The sequence below is a fragment of the Hetaerina americana genome, unplaced genomic scaffold, assembly GCF_022747635.1.
Source record: "Hetaerina americana unplaced genomic scaffold, ioHetAmer1.1.p SCAF_119, whole genome shotgun sequence".
Taxonomy (NCBI): Eukaryota; Metazoa; Arthropoda; class Insecta; order Odonata; family Calopterygidae; genus Hetaerina; species Hetaerina americana.
The window spans coordinates 731,385-755,823 of NW_027286281.1; the positions used below are offsets into that span (position 1 = coordinate 731,385).

Here is a 24,439-nt window from a genome sequence, read left to right on the forward strand (position 1 = left end):
GGAGGTAGGAATGAAAGTAGGCGGGGAATTCGTAAAATCCGTTGGGTTTGCTGATGACCAAGCTCTACTTTGTCAGTCAGGCAAGGGAATGTAAGCATTACTCAGTGAATTAGAAATTCAGGGCGATATATACCGTACTAGTAGGGTAGAAAGGGAAAGGAATGCACTAGGCAGAGGATTTCACATGGAGGTGAGAGTTGATGATAAGGACATTGAGTAAGGATAATAAGAAAAGTCTCGACAAAACTTTGATATGGAGCGTAGTTGTGGAGTTAGAGGAGCGGAGTTATGGACAGCGCGGAAACGTGGTCACAGAAGCAGGCTGATAAAAGTAGATTAGAGGCTTTTGAAATGTGGGTATCGAGAAGGTGAAATGGACCGAAAGGAAAACAAATGAGGAAATGCTAGGAATGGTGGGCGAGGAGAAGGGATTGTAGAAAGAACTCATAAGGAGGCAAGAAAAATGGATGGAGGGCATATTGATCGGCAGTGGAATGTTGAATACTGTAATAGAGGGGAGAAAGCAAACGAGAAAAGGGCAGGACCAGGATAGGGATAGGTTGGTCGGGATGAAGGGAGGAAGGAAGTTCACAGAGATGAAGAGGGACCTTATGTAGAGTAGGTTGGTGGATTGTGTTTTTTTAGGAGTTACTAAATATTTATTTGGCAGTTGTGTCCATCCAAAACCTACCTTAACCGGTAGTTTACTTAATGATAAAATGTAGAATTATACCAAAACGTACTGATTGTAACTTTATGCCCACGAATCCGCTGAAAAAAGTTCCAATCTGTCTCTAGATATTTTTCTTATGTCACGCAAATATATGACTAATTTTGACTTGGTACATTTTGTAACCACACAGCTTGCTTATTTGAAGAAATGTAGGAAAAGAATATGGAGAATTTTTTTGGTTTAATTTTGGCATAGTTATCAGATGACGTCGATACTCTTTCAATATGAAGTAAAATAATTTGTCAATTTATAAACAATATCTTTTTACTCATCTTAGTTCCGAGCAAAAAACATTTACGCAACTGTGTCAGTTGAAGTTTACTTCCACGCAATGTTATCCGATTTTATTTCCGTTTTAATAGCAATATGGTTTATGAGTATCGACCTTGCTGGAAACATCCAATTTCTCCCCACGAGAGGAGGATCACGATATGAAATGGATGGATCAGTTCTTAGTCTCGGCCATAAGGATGAAAATAAAACTTAAAATAAGAGCTGATTATTTCCTCTTTGTAATTCATGTATGTACATTGAAGAATTACAACACATCCAAGAATTTGTTTCATATTAGGTGCATGATGCGGCTAGAGCAAAGCATTTGTTTTAAGCCCACCTTTTCGATGTGAAAGCCAGCCAACGCCACCAGCGAGTTAATTCTTGACCGTGGCAATTCATAAAAACACATGCCCAACACCGAGTGATTCATAGCACAAATTTACGCGCGGGATACACCAGGAGTAGAAGAAATGCGAATTCCTTCACAATTCAACGAGGAAAGTACAAAATGTCATCTGCCATTAAATATAAAAAGAATCTAAGAAATGATACGTGCGATATATATGCTGCATTTCAAATCTTTCATGAATTCACACCTTATAACACCAGGTACTGGATTCAAAGTAATTTTCCCGCTCCTACTCCAAACTTTCGCGTACCAGTGAATTACAGTGAAAATGTGATTTCCTAATATAGAAATAATTTTGATTAAAGAAAAAATTGAGAAAGACTGTGCAAAATAATTTAAAAAAGGATTCATGAACATAAAATACTTGGTTTTGAAAACTGTACCATCCTCTAGGGTAAGGATGCGCTGGAAGCAGGGCGGGCGGTCACTTTGCTTCTGCGGCGCGAGTGTGGGGCCTCCCGGGGCGCGCACCCTTCCCGGGTGTGACATTTGACGGGAAGGGTTCTAGCGGCTCCTCCCCGCCAGCAGCGCCAGCCACTCCCAGGGACGGGGTGGGGGAAGACCTACCTCTGTCTGGAAGGTGCAGAAGAGGTGGCAGAGGTAGGGGTGCGGCGTGGCGAGCGACAACACCTTCCGCTCGATGAGTGTGCATTCGACGTCCTCCTCGTCGATCACCGACTGCTTCTTCAAGCACTTGACGGCGTAGTGGCGATCCGTGCCCCTCAGCGCCGCCAGGAATACCTGCAATCAAGGCTGCACTTGAAACTCAGTCCGGGAGTTCCGTGTCTCTGCGACGACTGAAACATTCCCACGCATTCATTCGGCCTTATTTTCAGTTCACCTTGAAAGGGGCCCAAGGGATTGACTGATTCGCCAACTGTAGTAACAAAGAACGTTCGCACAACTGCATATACTTTGGGAAAAACAACTTCCGAATTCCATATATAAATATAAATAAATAAATAAATATATATATATGATTTTTCGGGTACCAGGTCTTCCTGGGAAACCATAACCGGCACAGGGAAAGGAACTGGCCCCCCTACCCTGATGCGTGAATTTCACACACCGTCGGGCTTAGTACTGGGTGAACTCTACCATCACCTACCAAACCGATCTTCGGGTTGATTACTGTGTTTTATGGTTTATATATATATATATATATATATATATATATATATATATATATATATATACATATATATATATTCTCATTTATATAGAAACAGATATAAGGAAAAGGGATAGGGAAAAGGAACACACCCAAAGGACGAACACAGGAGAGGTGGGGAAGGCGGAATCCAGCAGATCACGAATGTAAAAATATCTCCTAGACCTTTCGACTTGCCGGGCGGAGGCTCTTAACCACTTGAGCTATCCAGGAAACGTAATTTACACTGAGATCTGCGATGCTTGCTCCCTTTAGTTTTGCTTTAATACCTTTACTTTTGGTCTCAATAAACTGTCGTGCCTCGGGGTATGCGTATTCAATTGAACTCTTCAATCCACAATTGTTCTCCTTGGGGCTTCGATCTTCGTCCACCCTTTGAAGTGAACCTTTGCATGTTATCTTGATTATTCATTTATGTTCACCAGTCTTTCGGATGCTAATTCTCATGACCTTCATCCTTCTTCCTCGATCATCCAACTCTAACATTCGTGGAGAAGGTCATCCATCAAGCTTTAACGAGTCGATTCCTTGTCCGTAGTTGTATGGTAGGAAGTTTTCTTCGCCATTCTAACCTGCTTACTCTATCCCGTTCGTTTTTTCCGTTATTTCGATCTGTCGAAAATAACAAATTTTATCAATTCGATACAGTTAACATCTTTCTCGTTATGTTTGCTGACTTGTGTAAATATTGAATTATCATCTCATTATTATTAACTACACAATTATTCAAAATGAAATACACTATGTTATCCCACAGAAGAGCTTTATTGTACGACCCGGGTTTCGTCGAAGATCGACATCATCAGGTACAGAATATTCCCAGTCTAGGTTTAAATACATTTTTCAAACTGTGAGAGGGGGGGGCTGGAGGGGGTGAGGGAGGTTTGAAAAAATCGTTAGGAGGTGATTGGGATGAGAGGGAGAAAGGGTTAGGGTGTGGAGATGAGTGTCCAACTTGGGAAGGTACGGCGGTTGACGGAGAGGGGAGGGGAGGCACCACAGGTGGTAAAGCACCTAGGTACTTACCTAAGTTAAGGAGGGGGGAATGGGAAGAGTCTATAACATCGTTAAGGAGAATATTTGACCCGGACACATTTCTTAATATTTCAAATTTCTCTAAACAGTCGAGCTTGAGTCCCTTATTTTCCAAGTGTAAAATTTTAGGTCTAAAATCACTCTGATGTTCCTGTTCAAGGAGGTGTTTCGCGAACAAGGAGGCGGGGTTCTTTTTGCGTAAACACGCTTCATGTTCCTTGATCCTTTCCTTGAATTTACGCCCTGTTTGGCCAATGTATATGGCAGAGCACTCGTCACAGTGTAACCTGTAGACCCCACTTTTTTCCATGATATCCACCCTATCTTTGGTATGGCAAATCATGTTTTTCAGATTGGACCGGTTGTAGAAGGCGAATTTATATCCGGGCATGAGTTTCATGACTTGGTGGCTAATGTCTCCTAAATAGTTAAGTTTTTGCCATTTATTATCCCTCTCCCTTGTCTCCCCATAGATATTATTGATGGCTTGCCTACGTAACTTTTTCTTGTGAAGGTTGTCTATAAGACTAGAAGAGTACCCATTGCTAATGGCTATTTGTTTAATTATCCCAAGTTCTTTATTCTTGTTTTTTTCGGATAGGGGGATAGTTATTAGTCTATGTAGAAGAGAATGGAAGGCTGCATGTTTTTGTGTATGGTGATGTCTGGAGGTTGCGTGGATGACTTGATCTGTGGATGTGTGTTTTCTGAAGATATCGAATTCTAATTTTTTGCCTGAACGCGTGATTTTTAAATCAAGGAAATTAAGGGACCCATTTTGCTCTAATTCTGTAGTGAACTGAATAGATTGGTTGACTAGATTCAAGGCCTGATTGAATATACTCAGCTGTCTTAGGGAACCACTCCATATACAAAAAATATCATCCACATAGCGGAACCAGCGAAACACATTTTTTGCCAGTTTGTCATTAGACAACAGTTCCCTCTCAAAATTGTCCATGTATAACTCTGCGAGAAGCGGCGAGAGAGGGGATCCCATGGCCAGCCCCTCGTTTTGCACGTAAATGTTGTTATTAAACGAGAAATAGTTTTGCGAAACACACGCGTCCATCATGGAGCACAATTCACTAATCACTGGGGCCGCCACGCCCTTTTTCACTAGGGTGGCTTCAGCTAACATGACTGCTTCTTTACACGGGACATTGGTGAACAAATTGTTGACGTCGAAAGAAACAAGCATACACTTAGTTGGGATGGTTAATTTCGCTAGTCTTTCAGCTAACACCTTTGAGTTTATCACTCCTAGCTGTGTGCTAGTTTATCACGGCCTAGACTGGGAATATTCTGTACCTGATGATGTCGATCTTCGACGAAACCCGGGTCGTACAATAAAGCTCTTCTGTGGGATAACATAGTGTATTTCATTTTGATATGAAGCAATTCCACAAAGTTACTATGGATACAATTAACCAGATACACAATTATTATCATTGAGTTATCCAACGGCTCTCCTCCTACAACTTCTCAATTTATATTCCTCAACTTTAGTTTTAAACTTGCTAAAATTTAGGTTTTAATTTTTCATCACGCTCTTCTCCACAATGGTAATCTCCTGGCTCTGCCTTCTGGTCTCTCTTGCTTCCACTTAGAACCTCTGCAAGTGGTTCGCAAATGGCAGTTCACAGACTCATCCTTCACCCTTGAATGAGTGCACCATCTCTTTTTTACCCTTTATATTGTTATTTGAATTCCACAAATACAGATTTATATTGATATAATGCCAAATATTGCGCATCTTCATGTTAATCCTTCCTTTGTTTCACTTCTTACATAATATCACCTCGTATAATCACTTCTACCTTATCTCTCTATACAGAACGTGTATCCTCCTTACCTGCCCCATGTGCCACGTAAATAATTATCATTTCCTAAGGCGCGTAGTTTCAAATTCCAGCCCACGATATCATAGGATTACGTCAGTTCAGGGAATGTGATAGAGGTAGATCTGTTCATATTTCAGAATCCACTCTCATACGATGACTTCGATGGATTCAAAACCCATTCTATTTCTTTTCTTCTTCCAAATCCTAATTGCTTTTCGATTAAATGAATTTCTGCATTTTTTATCCATTCTGCTAGATGCTTTTCTTACCAGACTCTAAGGCCTGTAAATTAAAGGTAGAATTGATTGCTCTGAAATGTCCACATCGTTCTGCTTTTTTTAATTTTGTCATAGGGACGTTTATATAGAGGGCGCGGCGCTTAAATCCGGACAAGCACGCGTTTCCTCGAATGAGATTCCCTCGCCATGTTAGCAAAACCTTCCCCAGGCTTCTCCGAAGCATTATCCTTTGCCACAATATCGTAAACAGTTGATCTGGGGTAGCAGAAGAATCCAACTATTTCGAAATTCAACGCCCAGCGCGAACACTTTCGATAATAGCGGCTCTTCGATTGTACTCCACAATTGTACGTAACATCTCGGCCATTTTGAAGTTATGACTGTTTACTAGATGCCCTTAATTTTCAAGAACACCACTCGCGACGGCCAGTGGAACTACAATACGGCGGGAAATTCAAATTGAAATTTTCCGGATTCAAGCGATGGACCGTGTGCGTCCTAAATTGTAATCAATATCTCTCCATTCATATATCATAATATAACGGTGAAATTTGTATTTCTAAAATTTTTATTAGTGCCGAGCGTTTATCGTCCACTCTTGGCGCCTATCCCCTCAATCACTGCAGCTTCAACTGCAGTCCTTGGGATGTAGTGCCCAGTTTCACGATCGACATCCGTATCACTTTCTTCCAACCTTATAGCTTTACCACTTTCTTCAGCCACTAAGATTCTACAAATACCTTTCCCATCTTTTTATTGTCTTCATCTTCTGTCATAATGCCACCATCGTCTTCCCGGATTGCATTAATAATTGCTCTATTCTCTTTGAAATGGTGTCACGTGGTACTCTAAATTAATTCGATTTTTCTAACCAATACAATGCTGCCTTTCTTCACGTAGGGTAAACTTTAGTTCTTCTCTTGCTCTTTCCACTTTTCATTCATTAACCTTCGAAAGCATATCTCTACTTTCATTTCTCTATCCGTGAGCTTATGCACTTTCTTTTCTCCTCTCCTAGCACCTGTGATACACTTGCTGGCTTGCTTCCAACAGGTTTCTATCTGCCGATTGTTTTTCTTCCTGCTATTTAAATCCCTAGTTTTCTATTTACAGCCATATTTCTTCCATCGATCCGGTGTTGTACCATTCTTCCCTTTTTATTCATGTCATTAACTCCCGTCGAGTATTTTACACATTCAGGAGTGATGTGGTGGAACTGTTCCATAATGACAGATACGAAAACTCTTGTAAATGATGCAGTGCATCGAAAATAATTCTTTATTAAGTGGAAAATTGCAAGTGTTTTCGTCTCTGCTATCCCGTCGAGTCTTATTGTCGTACACTTCGACCACTGGGTCATCTTCTGGGAATATCGTTTGCATGTAAACCTTATGGAATCCGTGAGTTTCTTTACCATATTCTCCACAACGAAATTTCACTGCATTTTAGGAAGCTCTAGACTCATATCGAACTGTTTACCCGTATCATTACACCCACTCCAGCAGTTCTCAACTCTACGTCTCTCTACGGAACCTATCCAAATAATCCTGTATCTGCCGCTTCGCAAGTCTCCTTTGGGCCACTTCATTTTAATTGCACCATAAATATTTGACCACATTTTATGCATCTCTAATTTGATTTTAATGTTATACCGCCCATACGCTCTGAAAGGCCGAACAATTCACGTGTCAATCCTAAGTGAAGGGACTCGTTTTACTTGGCGTTGCTACTCTGATGGGACCCGAGTGAAAAAGGCTTCATTCGGGAAATTAAGACGGTTCAACGCCCGGCAGCCCGTTTTGTTAAAAATTATTGCGATAAAACGAAAAGGGTCACTGTAATGCTTATAGAGTTGGGGTGAAAATCATCAGAAAAGAGACGAATCAATGCAAAAATATAAATCACCAATTAAATTCAGATCCGCATATTTCAGCGCCGAGGTCTCGCAAATTATTCGCACTCCAACATACGTTGGTCGCTTGGATCATGTAAATAAAATTCGGGAAATAGATGCCAGAACTAGCAGACTCAAGGACTCCTTCTTCCCACGGGCAATACGGGATAGCAGCTGCAGGGTTATAGATGGCAAAAATTCCACTTGCCACCCTCAGCGTCTAGGGAATAATTAGGTCTACTCAATTGCATGCTCAATCACTAACCTCGCGTGTTTTGTTGTCAGAACCCATTCTTTCCGAATGACCTTATTAGTGTTCCGTCCATCTGGTTTTACGTCTCCCCATCAATCCCTCGTCCCTCTCTGCGGAAGGACCCGGCCACTACCTGCAACATTGGGTCGCATTCCCTGACTTTCACAGTCTCCTTGGGGGGGAGAGGCTTTTGTGCCGCATGTTCATGTGGTGGTGGAGTTCCGCCTTCTTGCTTGCTGTGTCCTGGCTTGCGCGTTGTTGGATGGCTTTCTTGCTGCATCCTGGGGTTCAGTTGCTTGTTCGTTTATGGTGCATGTGTTTGAAATGGTGTTGGATGAAGGGATTTTTGCATGGGTGTGGGCTCTGCTGTGGGTGTAGTTTTGCAAGTTGTTGATTTTGCATCTGGTAATGTGCCTCATTACGGGTGGTGACCTAAAACCCCGCCACACGCCCTTGCGGCAGCTTGCGAGGTATCATGTAGATACCTCGCTATTATGTAGTACTCTCTAGGGTGGTCCCCGCCCGGAGATTGGAATGGGGGACTCCGGAGTACTCCACTCAAGAGGCTTCCATCACATCCGCTATTTTATTCGATGAAAGCCGAGAGATAGCAGACGAGCGGTCCGCGCTCGCGTTGGCTCCCTGATCCCTTCCACATCGCAGGGCTGAAACCATTAGAGTATTTTCAGCATGCTTACTGAGAGAATACTATCTTTGTATCACACACAGTGGTCTCCGCCGTAATTCATACAAAGGTTCTTTCTGTTTGCTTCTCTTTTGGGTGAACTGCCGCCCATGATTTGTCGGTTCCCACCCTCCAAGCTATGGCACCTTCATTGAGCCTAACGCTTCACGCATCGATGATACTTACTCGGGGAATGGAAGGAAAGGTAGAAGGAAGCTGGTGGAAAACCAAATGCTATCGTCCACGAGAACACACAGAAAAAATGTTGCATCTAAATCTTCTTTTCTTTAATCCTTATCTCCGGTTCGGCCCTTAATTAACTGTCGACAAGTTTTCAATTTGACATAAATGTTGGTTATGAGTTGAAAGTAAATTGTGAAGCGAAAACTGAAAGTACTCAAACCAAAATCAAAATGATTCAAAATTTCAAAAAATATTCATAATATATTACAGATTATCGAGCCACAGGTATAATCCGTGTGATAAGAAATATAACTACAATGCAAAGATAAATAAAGACGGAGTAGGGATTGCTTGAATGAAATGATATCCACACACTACCCCGCAAGCCGTCACAAGGACGTGAGGCAGGGGGTGTTAGGCCACCAGCCATTCTACTTCTACAAGAATACATCTACTTAAACATGCCACCCTGTGATTCACGGATAGGCCACGTGGAAGGGGGCGACTAAATAAAACAGAACAAGAGTCCACTGACCACTCGGAGACAAATAAGGAAACCCATTAAAAAAGGGCGGGATAACATGCAACGCAGTCATGAATTACTTAGTAGAATGCTACTCATGCAGGGCAATGCACAAATAAACTCGTCCATACACACGGCACGAAATAACTACTCTGCAAAATTAAAACCTTCTTAATCATTGTTTGATCCTTAATAAGACGAGTATACTTGATAAAGTGTCAGGAAAAGGCCAGATGCAGAAAATAGTTCGTGTTGCATGCATGAAAAACAAAGTTTAATTTTTAAATATATTTAATTAGAGTACCGTCTAGCAAATCACTGGCTTGAGTAATTCTCTCAAAAGTCTTGGTTTTTTATTTCTAAGTCCACACATTTCTATGTAGTAGGATACTACGGTAACACAAAAGGAATAAAATTCATGAAACGCCCTTGCTCTACACGATAGAACATTCGAATATGTGTAGAATATGTTATGATTAAGTTGCACGATCCTTTAATTATTGTCGGCTACAACTCAATATGAAACAGATAGCAATATTAATTATATACTCTTGGCAAAAAAATAAAAGTAAGGCACATCAATTATGGGAACTGGGAATCAAATCTATTGATAAATACACGCGGAGGTGATAAAGGTGAAATACTTTAAATACTAAATCCTAAACCATGATGGGATCAATATATTGCGGTGGGTATCGTACTGGCTTCTCACCCAGAGTGACCGGGTCCGAATCCCGGTGGCGTCGAATATTTTTCATTGGTGTCTCGATCCCTACTTGAGGTGCTTTGTGGAGGGCACTGTGAGTGAGTACGCCGTCCGTCGGAGGGGACGTTAACCTGCGGACCCCTTGGCGCTTTTCATTAGGAGTAGGCTTATGCCTCTCAACCCTTCATCCTTTCCTGTTCATTCCTAATGGCGCAAATTACCTCAGCTGTCGGTCGCCTCCCCTAAACACTAAATCATGATTACGCGCTGGGAGTAGAGAGACAACGGAAAACAGAGAGTAGACGAAGGGAAACAAATAAATTCGCTCGAGTGATAAGTTAAATCCAGCATAGTGGTGAGAGCTCTTCAAATAGGGAGGAAACCTATTAATGCTCATTTACGCAACACCACCACATGTATATATATACTGCAGAATAGCTAATATACGCCAACTGATTACTAGAATTTGATGAAGTTGCAAACTGCGACGTTACTCTGGATCTAGAAAATAGCCAGCCTTAGGATTTATAAAGTTACAATATGTCGTAATATCGAGAAGGAAATACTCATATGTTTCTCTCGGGCCCTCCTGCTACTTTCTGCCAACAAAATGGCGTCTAGATCAAACTTAAATATTAAATTTAACTTCACAGGAGAAATCTAGGAAACTTAAGCTCTACGGCCCCGTAAAAAACGTTTAACAAATCAAACATGGCCGTAATTAATTAGCACCGCTTGTCCAAAAGAAAACCTAAAATTTTTAGTTTCCATTTTACATATTTTAGTTTTCCTTTTGGATGAGCAATGTTAATTTATTGCGAAAATTTTTCTTTAAACTTGTTGATTTCCTCAAGGAATATTAATCAAATGGTATTCCTTCAATGTGGAGAGATGAACCAACTAACTAAACGGTGATAACGTTGTTCGCGTGAGGAAGGAATGGAAGAGGCTAGACTTCTTTTGGGATTCCTTATTGTGCATAAACTGTACTCAAATTAGAGGTGGCACTATCTATTACAACTATTTGTATGCCATTAATAAAATATCTTTGATTCAGCTTGTAGAATTTTTATCGATGCCATAGGCTTCTTAAGTTTGTGACTGCCGTGCAATGAGATACTATGTAGCCATATTTTCTAAATCTAGGTAAAACGTGGCAACTGGACGTAGTATTTCCTCCCAAACATTATCAGAGAAGATTAAAATATAATAAATGATGAGCGCAAGGTGACTCGTGTAGGATATAGACGCAATGACAATCGATCCGATCCCATCCTTGCGGGTGTATCCTGCGAGACCCAAAATCACGACTATTGAGACTTCTCACTTGTGCAAGGGAAGCGAGGGAGAGGCCGGAAGAGGATGTGGATGTTGGGCGGAATGGAGGGAGGAAGGGAGCATATGGAGTTGAAGAGTGGCTCAATCTACTGTGGCTTGTCAGGTCGTGTTTCAAAGGAAAGGCAAGGGAATGACCGTTTACCGTTGTGCCACCTGTACCCATCAAAAACTTACCTTACCCACTTACTACCAATAATAATAATGTTTTATTTTAATCATGGACCCCCATAAAGTTGTTACTTATTATACTTCACCATAGAAATTTACTTAAGAGAGTATTGGGTCTTTGTTCCAGTTGGTCACCTTCTCGTTACGCCATTATTTCTTAGTTTTTCAGTCAATTTTTCATGAAGTGTGTGCCTTGTCGGAGCCTTTCTTGAAATCAAAAATAGAGCATCCATTTAAATATTACCTTTCCCCCGTTTTTTGATGCCACGACTAAAAAGACTCGTTACGAATGTTGGGGATGCTCTTGTAAAATCTACTTTTCCTAAACCCGTGCTGATTACGGCGGGGTAGGTATGCTCTTACTGTGGAGAAAAAAAACGATTGTTTTGCTAACAGTGATATGTTCTAATATTTTTAATGATATCGATGTTGATTACATCTCTCAGTAATTACTAGGAAATCCTCCCCTCTTTCACCGCCTTTGTAGAGGGATTTATATGAGGTAGCATATATGGCGAAGTATTAAACCTTATCCATGTATCGAATTGTAAAAAAAATGGTTTGTAAGTAAGGTTCAATATTTTCAAAATTTTCTTCAATATTCTCATAGGGCTTTCTTCTGGCCATGGGACTTTGCTTATTTATATTTCAGATCTGTTTTTCCATTCCTTCATGGTAACATGCCACTTTTACATTCTAGGGATTTCAATTCTAGTCCTTGACACATCTGAAGCGCTCATTACTCTTGAGGTTTCATTTGATGCACCATTATTTTTTATACAGAATTTCTGAATGAAATTATTTTGTTTATCGTCCTTTTCATCTTGTATGTAATAATTTCGCCAGTTTATGTATTTGAATAATGTGCATTAGTACGCTCACATTTTGTTTCCCTATGTTTTATATTTCCTCGAATGCGTAAACAGGTAGTGGGGAAATGTAATGAGAAAATTAAAGAGGGGTGCTATTTCGCTTAAGTTAGACCACATTTTGAGTACACCGCAAGTATTTGGGATCCTTGAACAGAATCGCTTATTAAAAAAATTATAAACGTTCAGCTAAAATTCATTAGATCCTTCGAAAATTGTTACGATGACAGAAGGAGAGTGAGAGGGTAAATAGAGGAACTAGGTTGCGAGCCGCTTGGGATGCGGAGAGAGCAAGCGAGACTTAGACTTGTAGCAAGGTTCAGAGCACACGAGTTTGGGTTAACCGCCCCACACTATTCGGGTAGGTCAGACCTCAAAGATAAGATAAGGGAGAGAGACTCCACCATAGATGCATATACAAGGACGGATGTCCTTTCCTCCGACCATCAGGAATCATTATAGTAAATAATTGACGTCATTGTAAAAGTATAAAAAAATCGAATTACAGGAAACAAGAAGATTAAACGCTGCATAGAGGCGTTTGTAGAGGCAAGCGCTTGCTTTTTATAGTTTTTGGTGCATTTAATTTCATGCTGGTAAGTTCAATGAGTTTTGTTTGAGCGTATATCCGTTTTGTCACTTTTTCTGTAAGCTGTAAATATTCGTGTATCGTTTGGATTTTAACCGTAGGTTAGACTATTCAATTGTTCCCGGCTTAACTTTGTGGAAGTTCACGTTCATTAAATGAAGGATACAATGTATCTTTCTACTGTTCCAAAGGAACAGTGGAAAGATGTATTGTGTTCTTCATTTAATGTACGTTAGCCTGTTAATTTTACTGTACATCATTCGGTTTACCCCTTGATGTCTTTATGAGAATTTTTTCTTTACTTTTAAACTCGTTTTCAATTTGAAAGAATACTTATTTGTGTCCTTAGGACCACTCGTATCTCTGTGTTCCACCAATTTGGTTTCTTATTAAGGTGTGATATAGACTGTGATATTATCTGTGTGGTTTAAACCTCTCTATCCCGTCATGTATAATATTTAATTCCAATTTACTCCAACTATGATTTGTGTCAGCAATGTGGGTTTATAACCTAAATGACTGCAGTTGGTCAATATATGTCTTTCTAAGCCCTTTAAAGTTCTTGTAGTTGAATAGATATATTTTACGCTTTTCTTAAACTTTCGCGAACTTGCGTTTTATTTTCAAGCGGAATATTGGGTAATTGGCCCAAGCTTCCCCCTTCATCTAATAATGCATGAATTTATGGGGAATGTACGTTAGATCTTCGACGCCCACCTGTCTGTTGACATTGGAGTTGATCATATGAAAAGAACCTGCGCGAAGAGAATTAGTTGATCCTAGCTCTTCGGTCAAATTTAAACGAAAAGTTATAGCCCAAATATTTTGCAGAACTTGGTATAGGAAATGATTAGAGGGTCCAAGGCATCTTACGTAAGTGCCGCTTTCGGGATTCCAATGAAAGAGGGTGAATTAGTAGTTAATTTCCGGCTAGAGAATAAGATATTCTTCATCGCCTTTCCCCTGCCAACAGTGAAAAATGTTGGTAAAGTGGGGCATTTGGTTACTACTTAGAACATGAAGTTCTCTTATCATCAGACGTCATTAAATTAGAAATAAACAAACCGGTTTCCCAGGTCACCGAAGTTTGGCTGAACCTGAGGATGCTCAGAATCGTCAATGGGACTCGAACCAGGGCCCCTTAGTAATCTTTGAACTCGAAAGCCCAGAACTCTACCCATTGAAATAACGCGCATATTTCTGGGCTCCACTAGTGCTAAAAAGTACACTTTGGCATTTGCACTGGGGGGCAGCTCCCACAACTCGCGACTGCTCGGACGCGTTTTTGTCGAGCATTATTATTTAAGTGAATGTTTTAAGTTCAATACTTTTGTAAGGTGATCTAAATGGCCCATTCCCGTAAGGCATGATAATTGAACGCAAAAATTGGTATCATTTCATGCAACAGCAAATATTGCTGTTTAACAAAGGCCAGTGGAAATAGTCCCTCCATTGGAACTCCAGGGGGGATTTATATGGCGTTAGGTTATGTTGCATAAAGGGCATTAATCAGGCAAATTGCGCGGGAGGCATTGCGAGCTGTTTCAGTTGCAGAATGAGTTTGAGTAATATGTTAATAGTGTAATGATTAACCATGCGATCTTATGAATGTTTCTATTGAATTGTAGTAAAAATGTGATGACATATACTTAATTCTTGAAAGTTGGGTCCAAACAAAATTTTGTTTCTACGCGAATTGCTAAATTAGAATTTCAATGAGAAATGAATGTAAAAATAACGTGGCAGCGGAAATTAGCTTCTTTTGCTCAAGCGCATTAGTGAGCAGGTATTCGAAAGTAATTTTGCACTCCATTAGTTTTGCTTTGGAGTTTATGAACATTTAAACTTCCCTAGACAGGCATCAAGTGGTCTGATGTGGAAATAATTTAATTTTTGACGGATTGCATAATTTTGGTTTGAAATAATATTTTTTTAATAAATGTTAACAATTCCAAAAATTTTATCAATATCCAATTTTTTCGGGCAATAAAATCCGATACGAAGAGTTTGATTTTATCTCCTTCGCTCCCAAACCTCCGCTGATTGTTACCTCTGCTCCATCACTACTCTGCCCCAACACTAAAATGCCTCGCTTCTAAGCAGCAGCTTTCACTTCTCGGGGATCGACGCCACCCTCGATGGTCATCGCCAGCTCCGCCCAAATCTCCCTGGTTTCAGCCCGCCCCGCTTCCGGCGCTGGCTCCAGTAGTTGTGTCGACCGCTGGTCGAAACCCGATCTACAGTGAGCCCATTGAGGGTCCGACCGCCGACAACAATCCTATCTACTCCCAAGTGTACCCGATGCACTCTCCGCATTTTAAATTAAAACTGAGGAGTCAAGCAAGTGCCCCTCTGTTCTCTCTTCCGCTCCGGATAACCCCAACCGGATAACAGAACTATTGCTAAAAACATTTCTCCTCGCCAAACAGTTTCTTTCTAAGATTTTTTCTTTTTATTCTCTCTTCATATAATTTAATGAGTTCAGAAATGGTCCACTAATCAATTTACCTATATTGAATGTTCGATAGTGAATGTTCTCCACACACAGTAGGAGAAGCATTTTTTCTGTCGTGTGCGGAATATGACGGCAATCCGTCAGTGGTTGTACATTTGTGAAAGAATACTCCAACAAATAATTGTACCTCAAAAATGTAGCCTCTTAATACGAAATTCGTGATTAAGTGTACATGCATGCAAGCATCGCTTGAAAACGCAGCTTCATCCACTTTTTCATTATTTCAATGAAGCTTTGGCTTATAAATCATGGAAGTTACTTTCGTGCGACCTTAAAAAAATCAAAAATTTGCAGCACCTGGGAAATATTTCCATTAAAGTAATCTTTTATTTTATAAATAAAAACGTAAACATTTTCTATTCCATCCCGATATTTCGAAGGTTGTAGCGAGGTCCAGAAGTGGATTCGAGAAATTTTCCGTGCTATTGGCAAGTAGAAATTTTTCATCTATAAGTATCAATAACTCATTTTGACATTGTAAGCTTATTAACTGAGTCTTATTGTTCGATGTCGACCGTGTTTTGTACTCGGAGCGTGTGCTTCCCTGAAAAATACCTCTGAAGGAGAAAACGAAGTCCGTGCCGCGCCCATTCGCAGGCTACACCGTGTGGCAATCGTGCTGGGCAGAAACGCCTGACTGCACGGGGCGCGAGAACCGCCACCTCAGCCGCCCAGTCGCACGTATTAACAGTGGCGGAACTCGAATGAGGCACGAAAGGACTCGCTGTTTCTCGAGGGACGCTCAATCTTCGCCAAGAAATCCCATTCATAGGCAGGCCTGGGATTGGCGAGTCCCTGTGACCTTGACGAGAAATGCGTCATGGCTTGATGACCCGATACCGACCCGCGAACTGCATCTTCCTGTCTCTCAACCACTCCCTTTTTTGTCTCTTTCTCTTTCAAACATGTACACACACACACTCATATATATATATATATATATATATATATATATATATATATATATATATATATATATATATATATATATATATACCTATACTCATTTATATAGAAACAGATATAAGGGAAAGGGATAGGAACACACATAAAGGACGAACACAGGAGAGGTGGGGAAGGCGGAATCAAGCAGATCAAGAATGTAAAATTATTTCCTAGACCGGGATATGAACTGGGAATCCCGGTCTAGGAAATATTTTTACATTCGTGATCTGCTTGATTCCGCCTTCCCCACCTCTCCTGTGTTCGTCCTTTATGTGTGTTCCTATCCCTTTTCCTTATATCTGTTTCTATATAAATGAGTATTTGTTCGCCGTTTGGCGGGATTTCGTGTTTGAATGCATATATATGCATATAATATTTAGAGAGATATAATATTTATAGAAATAGATCCGCCCCGCTTCATCTTTTGAACCAATATCCCTTCCAAGTAATCGTGCTGTTGAAATTTTCATGCATCTACTTCTCCACAAAGTTTCCAATAAAACCTTAAAAAATCTCTAAAACCTAAAAATAACCTCCCCACCAACGATCTTCATCCCCTAAAATCCCTACAGTCCAATCCCAACATCGCAGTCACCATTACCGACAAAGGTTCCTCGGTAAAAATTTTAAATACCAATGATTAAATTTCCGAAGCCGTCGGTCACCTCAATCATTCATCTACCTATACCACTCTCAGCCACGACCCAACACCCACTTTCCAAACAGAAATTCGGTCTTTCCTCCTCCACTTGGAACAAAAAAAGGCTTCACCTGCCAGGACACCCCTACTTTCACCCCCAAACCCCAGAACACCCCAGTTTTATCTCCTCCCAAATATACACAAACTTAACAACCCCTGTCATCCTATAGTTTCCCATTTCAACTATCCCACCGAAAGAATCTCCGCATTTCTTGACCACTACCCAAAATCTTTTGCGCTCTCCTTGCCCTCATTCATGAGAGACATACTACTTCCTCGACCGTTCAAATTCCGTCTCAATTCCTCAACCTACAACCTACTTATGACCACCAACGACGTTACTTCGCTCTCTACCTCTATTCCCCATTCAGAAAGCTTCCAACAAAACGACTCTGGAAAGGACATATAAACATGTGCCATTGATTTTGATTTCCAGTTTAGAACATTTGACACGCAAACGCCAACGAGAGTCTCAAGTAAGACTTTTATTGGTTTCCGATTAGGAATATAAATAGTTCATTCAGGGCAATACACTATCCTTTACAAGCAGCGCCCATTATTCAGTATATGTTATACGGGCGAAACCCAGATTTTGCAGTGGTTTAGCCGACTGGTAAAAATGTCGATAGGTAATTACTCACCACTTCCCAATAATCAAGGTTCAATTCAAAAGCCAATACACTTGGGTCAAATGGCAGAGGATTTTGTCTATGGCGTAAGGGTGGACCAAGCAATTCCTGGAAAACCATGAAGATCCCCTGGCAATTTTGAACTTCCTCTCAAAATACTTGACCAGATTAAGAAGAGGAATAGAATTGGTTGGTGGTGTAGAAGACTCGGCCCAGCATATCTCAAACGATTAGTTGCCAAGTTAATAAAGCCAATTATAGAAATAATCAATAGAGCGGAGAAATGGAGCGACAGTTTACGAAATCTCAGCCTGAAGGATGGTTCAGTTGGGAAGCTATCAAAGATCCTAAGACTGGGGGAAAACTGGATCCTCCAGTAATATCGGAAGAAGGGTAGATTGACTTGACGCTAAACCCGGAACATCTCGATGAGCATTACGAAAACATCTTCAAAACCATCCCGACAAAGTGAGTGGAACTCTCTCGTCAACAGACAAGAGAACACAAAAAATTCACCTAAGATGAATTCACAAACGTTTCAAAGAAGGTTGCCTATAGAAAAAAAACTGGACACGACAAAATACCAAACATACCTTCGGAGATTACATACATGTATTCCACCCGGAGAATCCCCCCTCGAATTTGCGAGACCAGCAAATCTTGGCCATTTCCCCTGGAAACATGCCCACATTGTTCGCATTCCTAAAAGTGGAGGCAGCAGACTCAGAGCAGAAAAATGTTAACCAATAGTCCTACTTTCGGATCTAGAGAAACTTAGAAGAGGCTGGTTTTCTTCACAATTGGAGAGGCATATTTATACGCGCGCTATTGTACTCCCGGATCGATTTGGATTTTTCACCGAGTACTCCACGACCCAACGGTGTCAACGTGTTGCTGACTTGATATCAGACGTGTTGAAGAAAAACAAGACAAGAAGGAATAATTCCGGACATTTCGAAAGTGTTTAACATTGTATGGCATCACGATGTTGCACAAAATTGGGAAATAAATGACCGTCATGGTCACTTAAATGGACCAAATCATGCCTGGGAGATCGAACGCTTAAGATGAGATGACACAGGAAATATTTCTTGTGTCCATCTCATCTTTAAAGCATTCGAATCTGCAGGAATCTCTTAAGAATCAGTCCTCGGCCCCTTCGTCGCGATCTTTTCCAGGTTTCTTAGCATAAAAAAGCCAAAGAATACCTCCAGAGGGCCCTTGCGGAAATCATAAAATTGCATCCCAAATTACAAATAACCACTAACACATCCAAAACGTAGGCAATATTGAGAAAATATTGCAAAAATGTTTGCTTGCCGGTGGAATCTACGAAAATTATAATTAATGATGCTGCTCTGAAATGGAAAAGCATGGTGACATGCTTGGGTTTCATATTGAACCAGAATTTTTTCGTTCACGCAACAGGGTTGAAATGTAACCCCGAAGGTCGCCGGGACTAGACTACGCACATTACTCACAAATGTGCCCAAAAAGGGAAAAATTCTCATGCATCGCCTCGATAGCCAGGTACACAACCCAAAGAATGGATAGGACTAACAAGCTAAACACAGTGGAAAAAATTGAGGGCATGGGAAAAAGGACGCAAAGTATATGCTCACACTAAGAGAGGAGGTACTCGGATATATGGCATAATGGACATTAAACCCATCACGTAGGACGCACGGAAGTGGGTGGTTATATATTACCAGTAATATGCCAAGAGCTCACTCAAAATAATACCTGACTTAGAAATACCTCAGATGTGCACAGGATTGATAAAAATGCCGTAGAAATATCACGGACGATTTAAAAAGTCCCACTTCTACAAAAAATAGGTCATCTGCGTTAGATAATAGTATGAGTGCGTACAAAAGGAGGGTAGCTATATGTTAAATGGTAAGTTATATGACAAAAGCTATAATTCAAAATATATTATTTTTTCCCTTATCCTCGCTTTTCCAGCACTTTCCCCTCTTTCACCGTCACCAATATTCTATTGCTCTTTGCGTCATCGCTGCTCCCAATTGACCTGCTTACTTCTCTCTTCCCATATCTTTATGGCTTGTACAGTGTTTGTGTTTTTTTTTTAATTATTCTACGAGGGTGGTATTCAAATTTGCCGACCTAACAAAGGTACAAGTTTTTATTTTAATTTTCTTAGTCTGAAACCTTTCAAACCACGCATGTATATTCCCTCAGCTGATTTCACACGCAGGTAATAATTAATGTATCATAGAATTCATAAGCGCGTAAGATTCTCAATGGAAAATGCACATACTGTAGTGAGGAAAATCATTTCTTATTAAATATGCAAGGCTCCTGAAAAATGTGGGTCGGGACGCAGTTCCCCGCTAATGAGCCACCATGAGCAATGCACACTGATGGAACTCCAAAACACCCGCGGATGATGTTCGTGGGTGACCTTCAGAGTCACTTTCAGCGGATGCCTGCTTACACGATTCACCTCATTGCAATTCAAACAGACAAGATTTTTCCTCAAAATAAAGCAAAGAGCGTATGGGTCGAAAGTATTACGGTGACGCTGCAACAGTAGGAAGTAAGATAATTGAAGAGGAATGCGAAGGAACGGGAAAGATATAAACTTCATCGGGAGTGTGATTCATGAGGTAAGCTCTCATTAAGGAGCTATGGATAAATTTCTTTTTTCATTTCACAGGAGCAATATGATAATGCAAGCACACTCGAGAAAGGCATTGCTCATCAAGACCTTTTGACAGCGCACAGGGTCCGTACAATAAGTATCGTGACTGGTTCGCTGTAGCCTCAACGGAGCGGTGGATGGGAGTCCGACCGATCGGCTCGGTAGAGAGGTCCCCCACCACTCAGGCGCACTTTAGTTCAGTCACCTCCGGGCGTGCGTTGAGACAGGAGGTGGATTTTTGTGACGAGTGATTGTTTGTGGTGTCGTCGCGCCAGCATGGAGCAACGCTACGCTGTGGGGTTTTGCGGTTAACTCGGGAAATCCGCGTCGGAGTCCCTTGAACTCTGTAAACGGGCTTATGGGGATGTGATGCCTTAAGCCCCACCAGAGTTTTTGAGTGGACAAAATGTTTCAGGAAGGCCGGGAGGTCGTCTAAGACGAGCACCGCGTCGGACGCCCGACGATCGCTCGAACCGATGCTCAGGTGGCCAAAGTGAAAAACGCTTTCGACTCTGACAGGTGTTTAACTATCGCCTTTATAAGTGATGAGACCGGCCTTTCAGTCGGAACCGTCCACACCATTGTAACAGAGAATCTTGCGATGAGGAAAGTGTGCGCGAAGCTGTCACCGAAAGTCGGAAGCGAGGAACAAAAACTGTCGCGGGTGGAAATTTCGCAAGAAAGTTTGGACTGCGTCCAGGAAGACGAAGATTTTCTCGACAAAGTTATTGCCTCAAAGGATATCGATTCGACTCCATTGAGGCGGTTCAAGCGGCGACGACAAAGGCCGTCGTCGCTTGACCAGTATTCCGGAAACCGACTTCCAGTGGGTTTTTGACGAGTGGTAGACGCGCCGAACTAAATGTATCGATGCAGGAGGAATGTATTTTGAAGTTTATTAAGTAATTGTAATGATAACTGCATTATATTTTGAGTTTTGGGATCAGTCCCGATACCTATTGTACGGACCCTGTATCATAGTCAACCGGTAGCTTTCTTACGTGCCAAATTGTTTACATTTTTCATTAGATACACAACGTTCTCGTGGATAAACTTTCTTCAGTTATACTTTTCGGTATGTTATATCCTTTTGGTTCAATGTGTTTCAGTTTCTCTTTTAAATAGCCAATGGTTTTTCAGTTGTCCTTTTTCAAATATTCATTAGCAGTAATGAAATTCAAATATGATTTCATCGTTTGAGAGAGGGGAGCACAATGGTGCAAATGAAACAATTACCAGATACCAAACCTGGGAAAGGGTTCAGTTGAATATAAGTACACGCATTCGAGAATAGATGAGAATCGCAATTGTAGGCATTCACATTTATATTACGATACATTAAGAAGTTTGCTGTGATAACAATTACTTTATATAAGGAAGAATCCGATACGACGTCAATAATTTGGAATTGGAGCTTAGAACCTAACTGCGAGGTATCATTAAAAGAAATATGGGGACATTAAATAAAATACGATATTTCTGAGTTTTGGGGCAGCGTATGTACAATTCATTGATGAGGAATGAAAAACACTGGAGGACCATGAGACCTCGCGAGGAGCAGTCGAAATCTTCTGCTTTTATACCAGATGATCCTGCAACGCATTCTAATATCTGTTGCGTGAGTCAGGATGTTTGGAATGACGCTCCTCCAAAACCAAAATCTATCAGGGGAAGTAGCTTGGTGAACTTTCTCAACAATCGGAGGCTATTCGAGGGACGAATATTTCACCACAAGTCCTTCCCCAGTCTGTCGCATTGCGCAGGCCTTGTACAATGTCATTCAACCTCACCCATAGAAATCTGCGTTATCGCCTATAGTTTGAAATATTTCGTCCGCTAAATGTCCGAATTTTCAACCACATAAATGTAAAATGTTGAATGCTGCCTTTGAACTAATTTCCTAATTATTCAGTACTCGCTAATGTTTTCAATCGAACTTGGAATCGTATGTGGTTCATTCACCATTTTTTTTGTCCAGAAGGTTGTGAAACATTTTACACCAAGCCACAAGTGCAGAACAGCAAATAAAGTACCGTGACGACGCCTGCGATAAGTCTCTAAATGTCTAATGCCGAAACTACTTAGTTGGACAGGGAGTCATTTGCTCAAAAACCAATGGAGTAATTCTATACCGTACCCCCCAGTCTAACATCGGTAGTTAACTGACTAGGAACTCAGATGCCGGTACCCTCTTTTTAACACTAAGAGTGCAGGAATTATCCGCAGTGATTTTAACTTTCCATTGATTAATTAGTTTACCTAGAGTATTCATATAGGTTTCAGAAACCATGATTTATATGATACGTTAACTAGATTTTTCTGGAACCACTCACTGCACATATTTAACAACAAAACAAAAAGAGAAAATATAATTTATAGATATTTTAGCTATTAGCCACACATTGATTACACATATCTACACGGAAGTTAATGATAAGGAGGGCACATTTTTCATTCCAAAAAGTAGAGGATGCTTGCGACGATATCAAAGAAATGAACATTTACGGAACTACTTCTAGTGAATAGAATAGTTTATAGCGGGCCAATTACTATCTAGGGCACTGAAGAGTTGACTGAGCTCTAGATAGGAAATAGTTTATCTCTAACTGTTCGCTAACTGCAAAACTAGCCATCTCTAGGATGTCATGTGAGAGAGGCGTTAGACGATCAAATAAATTCTAGAGATAAGTATTAGAAGCCTGAATAAAAATTAAGTGCTATATTCAAGACCTCAAATCGTCGCACCTCAAGCCTGTTGTTTTCCTCCTAACGTTGGTAGTCTTGTATTCCAGTTCGGGTAAAGTAGGGAGAAGCAAGAGAGAATTTTACAAACAACCGGAAAATCTTTAAAAAAAACCATATATGTATCAGGAAGCATGCAAAAATAGTTCTGAGAAGCGTGTTGCCCCAAAAATTGACAGCGTCCGCGATGATATTTGCTGGGAAACACTACCTGAAAATATTATACGCCAAATAATTTCTCATGGTTATTCCTATGCAAGATACGAATTGTAGAACCAGGGAATGGAAAGCAATAGTAAAGGAATACAGTTGCAATGAGGATTCGTTCCATCCTGCCCTAGCACCCACCTCTCGTTCCATCCGGATTCCCCTTTTTTAACCGGAGAGAGGTGCATGCAAGATGTGAAACTCGTTGGAAGGCACCCTTTGAAAATCCATGCAAACCCAGAAATATGGCCTCCTGACCCCAGAATTTTTATAAATAATTGCCTTATCCCATATTATAAAAATTAGTTCCAATATTGAAAAAGTATTGTCAATTTTTCATAAATATATGTTAGGAATTCTTAGAAAAATTACAGGGGGATTCACCTTTACCTGACATAAGCCATCAGAAAGCGCTTCAAGACACCATCAGGAAACGCTGATTCACCCTTTATTATTACTCTCTGTACTACAATAAAGCCTCAGTAATCAGCCGAAATTCCCGGTCACATCGAAACATTTAAATGCTTTTAAATATTTTAGTTATTTTCACCTGGAAATAACTAAAGTCATTGATGTCGATCACAAGATTAAGAATACCGTTAAGATAGGAAAGTAACACAGGAAAGAATTATACAAGAGGAAACGTCCGCATTACAATTTAAACATAACAAAATTTTGAGAATTCCGAGTTGAACTGAAAAAGGAAACATTTGGGCAGAGAATGCATGACGGCTTTGAAATAGCATTCAAGTTTTTTCTAGGAATAGTACTCATGGAAAAAAATTATTGCTCGTATATATATATATATATGTCATTGACGAGAATGTTAGATTATAATTGCACTTTCCTGTGAAATGTGTAACCCATTTTTTGTTTATGCACAGAAATCGCTTTTCCGAATAGTGTTCACTATCATTGAATATACAAACATGAAGGGGTTTTCACGATTCCCGAAGATTCCACGGCTTACCGTAATGTTAAACAGAGCTCACAAAAATCAATTTAGACTCACTGACTTGACATGACCACTCTTTCGCTGGGTATCAAAAAGGGAAGGCCGTTATTGGATCGCCGATGGAACACTCCTTCACTTCAAAGTCTGCGGTCAAGTATATAGAAAA

The 24,439-nt window shown here is 40.6% G+C and overlaps 1 protein-coding gene across 3 annotated transcripts in view; it reads right to left on the reverse strand.

The window, feature by feature from the left end:
* LOC139685618 (uncharacterized) overlaps window positions 1-24,439 on the reverse strand; it is a 144,657-nt gene that overhangs the window by 58,953 nt on the left and 61,265 nt on the right. For all 3 annotated transcript variants that reach the window (XM_071582555.1, XM_071582556.1, XM_071582557.1), the window contains exon 3: window positions 1,986-2,159. In XM_071582555.1, the coding sequence (XP_071438656.1) occupies window positions 1,986-2,159 (174 nt within the window). The remainder of the gene's footprint in view (window positions 1-1,985; window positions 2,160-24,439) is intronic.